Raw genomic sequence first — 6000 nt, 5'->3', positions numbered from 1 at the left:
GTCCACTATGAAGCCATCTTCCTGGTTCACATGTGTCTTACAGATTATTCTCACTAGAATCCCACAGAATAGAGGTGGCAAACATGAAATCACCTTAAATTGTTCCCCTTGCAATTACCTGCAAATCGTTGTGCTATCTTCAGACCTGCAACCAGATGAAGACATGAAAAGTCAGCTGAGTGACTGGGCAGGCAGGGCTGCTGTAGGTAACAAGTTGTGGAATGTCAATTTTAAGAATCAGATCTATACTTACACTGCTTTACAAAACGTTTTTCTTGCTCTGCAAACAATCCAGTGGAGAGATAAATGTTTTGATGACACATAGACTGAAGTTTCAATTTTGCATAGGAAAGAAAACAGAACTTACCACGTACTCCAGCAGTAATTTCTTAAAAAATAAAAAGCAAAAAGGAGTATTAACTTTTGAAAGCCTAAGAATGTAGATCCTAGGATTTTTCTACATATGATGTGTAAAATATTTGGAAACATTTGTTCAGCTTTCTGGAACTTCAAGCAGAAGTACAGAAATAGCCTTTATAAAAAGTTCTCTCTCCTCTGCAGACAGTCACACTGAGATAAATATTTTCATGACATGTACAATGAATTTTGAATTTAGCACAGGAGCAAAAACAAAACTTACCGCTGCGTTGTTTAGCAATTCTCTCTGAAGAAAAACAAAAGGTCAAAGGAACATTATTTTGAAACACCAAGAAACTTGTTCCTAGCTTTATCTTCATATAATCTGTAAAGTACTTGGAAATACTGTTCAGCTCTCTGGGGTTTAGAGCAGAAGTACAGAAACAGTCCTTACAAATAGTTCTTTTTTCTGCAATCACACAGAAAGAAAATATATTGATGACATAAAGATTGAATTTTCAGTTTAGCATAGGAAAGAAATCAGAACTTACCACGTTGTATAGCAAGTCCCTCTAAAAAAAAAGGCACAGGAATATTAATATTTGAAATGCCAGGGAAGTGGTTCCTAGCCTTTTTTTTTTTTTTAATATGATTTGTAAAATATTTGGGAAGATTTGTTCAGCTTTCTGGAGTTTGAAACAGAAAGACAGAAAGGGTCTTTACAAAAAGTTTTCTCTGTTCTGCAAACAATCACACTGAGATAAATATTTTCACGCACATACAATGAATTTTCAATTTAGCACAGGAAAGAAAACAAAACTTACTGTGTTCTCTAGCAATTCTCTCTAAAAAGAAAAAAGACAGGACAAAGAATATTAAAGTTTCAAACACCAAGAAAGTGGTTCCTAGATTTTTATCATCATATAATAAGTAAAATATTTACAAATATTTGCTGAGATTTCTGGAGCTTGAAGCAGAAGTGCAGAAGCAGTATTTACAGAAAGTTTTCTCTGTTCTTCAATCACATGGAAAGTTAAATATTTTCATGACACACAGACTGAATTTTCAGTTGAGCACATGGGCGAAATCAGAACTTACCCTGCTCTTCAGCAATTCCCTCTAAGAAAAAGACAAAGGAATATTAATATTTGAAATGCCAGGTGAGTTATTCCTAGCCTTTTTGTACACTATTGGGAGGATTTGTTTAGCTCTCTGGAGTTTGAGGCAGAGGACAGAGAGGATTTCTACAAAAAGTTTTCTCTGTTCTGTAATTGATGGAGACCACTAGGAAGCAGCTCTAAGCAGGACATAAATTAACCAATTGGCTTTATATGTTTAATGTGAGTCTCTCCAAGGCCTAGGCTCCTTATCTGGAGATGGGGGACGGATTCTTAGTAAGTGAACCTCTGTGAGTCACTGATCATACTGAGGCCTGTAATTGCAGGTGATGACTTGAAGCCTCAAAGGATAAGGCAAGGTCACAGCCAAGGATACCTGACTCCAAGCTCAACTAGATAAAGCCTGTAGCCTCAGGCACCTCACTCCTGGGTGGAGACTTTCCTGGAGTTAATGTTGCTCTCCTAAATTAACATAATGCCTTACTTGGAGAAGTCCTTGACTGGTTCTGCCTTTCTTGGGTACTCCCCTCCCTTCTGACAGCTAAATAAATAGGGACCACCCAGAGAAGGTCTTGGTCCTATCTCCAAGAGAATCTCAAATTCTGTGAGAAGGCTTTGATCCTCCTGCAGCCCTGAAATCATTCCATTTGTCTGCTTTTAATTAACCTTTGCCATACACTCTTTTAGGAGATTGTGGACCCGATCAGCCCTCAGTAAATAGGGGATATTATTAACGCAATATGCAATCACACTGAGAAATAAATATTTTCAAGACATATACACTGAATTTTCAGTTTGGCACAGGAAAGAAAGCAGAACTTACCATGTTGTTTAGCAATTCTCTCTAAAAAAAAAATGGGCAAATGAATATTAATTTTTGAAACACCAAGAAATTTGTTCCTAGCTTTTATCTTCATATGATTTGTAAAATATTTGGAAATGTTGTTCAGCTTTCTGCAGTTTGAAGTGTAATGACAGAAGGGTCTTTGCAAGAAGGTTTCTCTGTTCTGTAAACAATCACACTGACATAAATATTTTCATGAAATATACCCTGAGTTTTCAATTCAGCATAAGGAGGAAAACAGAACTTACCATGTTCTTTAGCGATTTTCTCTAAAAACAAAAGAGTAAAGGAGTATTAGTTTTTGAACACCAAGAAAGTTGTTCCTAGCCTTTATCTTCATACAATTTGTAAACTATTTGGAAACATTTGTTCAGCTTTCTGAAGTGTGAAGCGGAAGGACAGAAATGGTTTTTACAAAAAGTTTTTTCTGTTCTGCAGACAATCACACTGAGATAAATATTTCCATAACACATATGCTGAATTTTCACTTTACCACAGCAAAGAAAACAGAACTTACCATCTTCTCTGGTGATTTTGTCTGAAAACAAAAAAGGGCAAAAGAATATTAACTTTGGAAAGGCCAAGAAAGTTTTTCTCAGCTTTTATCTTTATATAATTAGTAAAATACTTGGAAATATTTGTTCAGATTTCTGGAGCTTGAAGCACATGTACAGAAGCAATACTCAAACAATTTTTCTTTGTTTTGGAATCACACAGAAAGGTAAATATTTTGATGACACATGGGCTGAATTTTCAGTTTAGCACATGGGAGAAATCAGAACTTACCACGTTCTTCAGCGATTCTCTCTAAAAAAAAAAGGCAAAGGATTATTAATATTTGAAATGCCAGGTAAGTTGTTCCTAGACTTTTTCTCAATATGATTTGTTTTTTTTTTTTTTTTGGTTTTTCTCCGGTACCGGGAATCGAACTCACGACCTTGCGCTTGCCAGGCAGGCGCTTTTGCCGCTGAGCTAAATCCCCAGCCCCCCTCAATATGATTTGTAAACTATTTGGGAAGATTTGTTTAGCTTTCTGGAGTTAGAAGGAGAAGGACAGAAAGGGTCTTTGCAGAAAGTTTCATTTGTTCTGCAACTGATGGAGACCACTAGGAAGCAGCTCTGAGCAGGACGTAAATTAACCAATTGACTTTCCATGTTTTGACTCCTTGTCTGGAGACGGTGGACTCACAGTAAGTGAACCTCTGTCAGTCACTGGTCTCTGCTGAGGCCTGTAATGGTGGGTGAAGCCCCAAAGATTCAATGGGTAAGAATAGATCACAGCTAAGGACTACTGACTCCAGCCTCAACTAGATAAAGCCTGTAGCCTCAGGGATCTCTTTCCTGGGTGGGTTAATTCAATACCTTATTTGGAGAAGTCGTGAGTGGTTCTGCCCTTGAGTAGTCCCCTCCCTTCTTCAGATTACTAAATAAATACAATCGGGACCACCCAGAGAAGGTCCTGGTCTTAGCCCTGAGAGAATCTAAAATTCTGTGAGAGGGCTTTGATCCTCATGGAGCCCTGGAATCATTCCATTTGCCTCTTTTTATTTAGCCTTCACCATACACTTTTTTGGGAGATTGCAGACCTGATCAGCCCACAATAACTAAGGGATATTATTAATGCAAAACACAATCACACTGAGAAATAAATATTCTCATTATATGCTCACTAAATTTTAAATTTAACACAGGAGAAAAACAGAACTTACCATGTTCTTTAGTGATTCTCTCTAAAATTCCCTCTAAGAAAAAGAAAGGGAGAAAGGGATATTAACTTTTGAAATGCCAAGAAAGTTGGTCCTAGCCTTTACCTTCATATAATTTGTAAAATATTTGGAAATATTTTTTCCAACATTTTGGAAAAATTTTGGAAGGGGGATCATAGTAAGTGAACCATATTATGGAGTTAGAATCAGAATGACAAAATGGGCCAGCTGTCTTCAATTTCCACATTTGACACCACTGAATTAGTTAAGAATCTGACCACCATTATTTGAGGCCTACAGCTGTCACAAGCAGCTTGTCATTGCTAACTTATTACTCCATTAGTTCAGTTTATATCTTCACCACATTCCTGAGTTAGCTGTAAATGTTTCCTATCTGCTCAGCAAATTCGTACTGAGGTCCAGCTCTAGCCAGGTGCTGCTGCACACAGGGCCCTCACGATGGGTCAGGTGCAGTCTCTCCTCCCACAGGGCGACCTCTTCAGTCTGTCAGTACAGCCCAGTGCTGGGAGCAATGTGAAATGTAGACCAGAAAGGGGCCTTGGCCATCTTGGAGAAGGATTTTTAGGTTTTTTGCATTACAGATATTATAGACTTTTGTTTAGAGGTCAAGTTTTACAAAATATTGTGTCTTAAAAGAGATGTGTTTGTATACTTGCAAAAATTAGAAGAAAAAAATATTTCATTAGTTCCTATTGCCTACATAGAACCACTTGAAATCCTTACATATATATCCAGCATATTTTTATTTCACAAGAAAATTATTGTACAAAAATGCTATGTTATTATTTGTCACTTTCACTGTAATTCTAAATACTTAAAATTAAAATGTATAAATAAGGATCAGTATACTTTGAAAGTATTATTGTATAGCTAAATGATATTTGGTTTTATTAGTAGTGTACATTGAGCTAGCTGTTTCTTGGCACTTATGTAACAACGTTTTCTCTTATTATAATAAAACAAAGAAATTTAAAATTTTTCCTCTGGTAAAAAAATAAACACATATATAAAGTGACCTTGTTAGTCAACAAAAGTAGAGAGTTAAATAGTCCCTGAATATAACAATCAAAGACAAAGCAATAAGTTAAAAACAGAATGAAGCATAGACCCATGTTCTTGGTCCAATGTCACACAAGATTTGGTCCCAGTATAAGTGGGCTGTGACCTGCAAGAGATCATTACTGGAGGAGAATTAATAGAAGACTGGATCTGGGAGGTGACAATACATTGGATCTCCTGTCAGGGAGTGGACAGTGTCCCAGGATGCCCAGACCAGAACAGGGCCACTCTCTCTGCCTTCCTCACACCTCCCCTCCTACTCCACCTTGGGTTTCCTGCCAGGCCCTGACTCCAGCCTCAATGAAGCACTAGGATATTTTGTCTCCTCTCTTCACCATCTCCATTAGAGTGTTGTTCCCTCAGCAAACTCTAATTCACAAGTCCGTGGACTCCATGGTGCAGTCACGTCACAGCCCAGGCCATGTGATCATGGTGCTGCCCTCTCTCCACTCAGAACCTGCAGTGCTCTGCACCACTTCCAAGAAAATAAGAAAACCCTGAATGTGGCTGCAGCGCTCCTCACAGTCTGCCCTCTGTCTGCCTCTCCACCCTCTCTCTCCTGCTAGTTCTTCCCTATCTTTCATGTTTAATATTTGCTACTTTTCAGTATCAGATATAGGAGAGAGGATGACTGAAACTTACACATATCATAATTATAAAGTACAGTTTCTCTTACATGGGATTCCTTTGACATATTAAAATAAAAGTATGTGGATAGTGAAATATATTTTCCTTATTAAAAATTATTTCATATGACTTACTAATTTAAAAATACTTAAATGAGTTCCTTGTCATTGCTCTGGCATGATTCTATGGTGAATTTCAAATATCCATTTCTCAAAAGTAGTATTAATTCAATTCTAGGCAAAAGACTTTAGCAGGATTATTGGAAATG

The 6000-nt window shown here is 37.3% G+C and overlaps 1 protein-coding gene across 1 annotated transcript in view; it reads right to left on the bottom strand.

The window, feature by feature from the left end:
- The window catches only part of LOC102026698 (butyrophilin subfamily 1 member A1-like), a 36565-nt gene that overhangs the window by 2365 nt on the left and 28200 nt on the right, over positions 1–6000 (bottom strand). Inside the window, exons 6-13 of the mRNA XM_013510132.1 lie at positions 4029–4061; positions 3106–3126; positions 2837–2857; positions 2568–2588; positions 641–664; positions 368–388; positions 254–280; positions 119–145 (exon numbers count right to left, since the gene is read on the bottom strand). Coding sequence (XP_013365586.1) covers positions 119–145; positions 254–280; positions 368–388; positions 641–664; positions 2568–2588; positions 2837–2857; positions 3106–3126; positions 4029–4061 — 195 coding nt within the window. The remainder of the gene's footprint in view (positions 1–118; positions 146–253; positions 281–367; positions 389–640; positions 665–2567; positions 2589–2836; positions 2858–3105; positions 3127–4028; positions 4062–6000) is intronic.

The sequence above is a fragment of the Chinchilla lanigera genome, unplaced genomic scaffold (assembly GCF_000276665.1).
Source record: "Chinchilla lanigera isolate Chin_1 unplaced genomic scaffold, ChiLan1.0 scaffold00212, whole genome shotgun sequence".
In the NCBI taxonomy this organism is placed as follows: Eukaryota; Metazoa; Chordata; class Mammalia; order Rodentia; family Chinchillidae; genus Chinchilla; species Chinchilla lanigera.
This window is presented reverse-complemented; position numbering and strand designations above follow the sequence as displayed.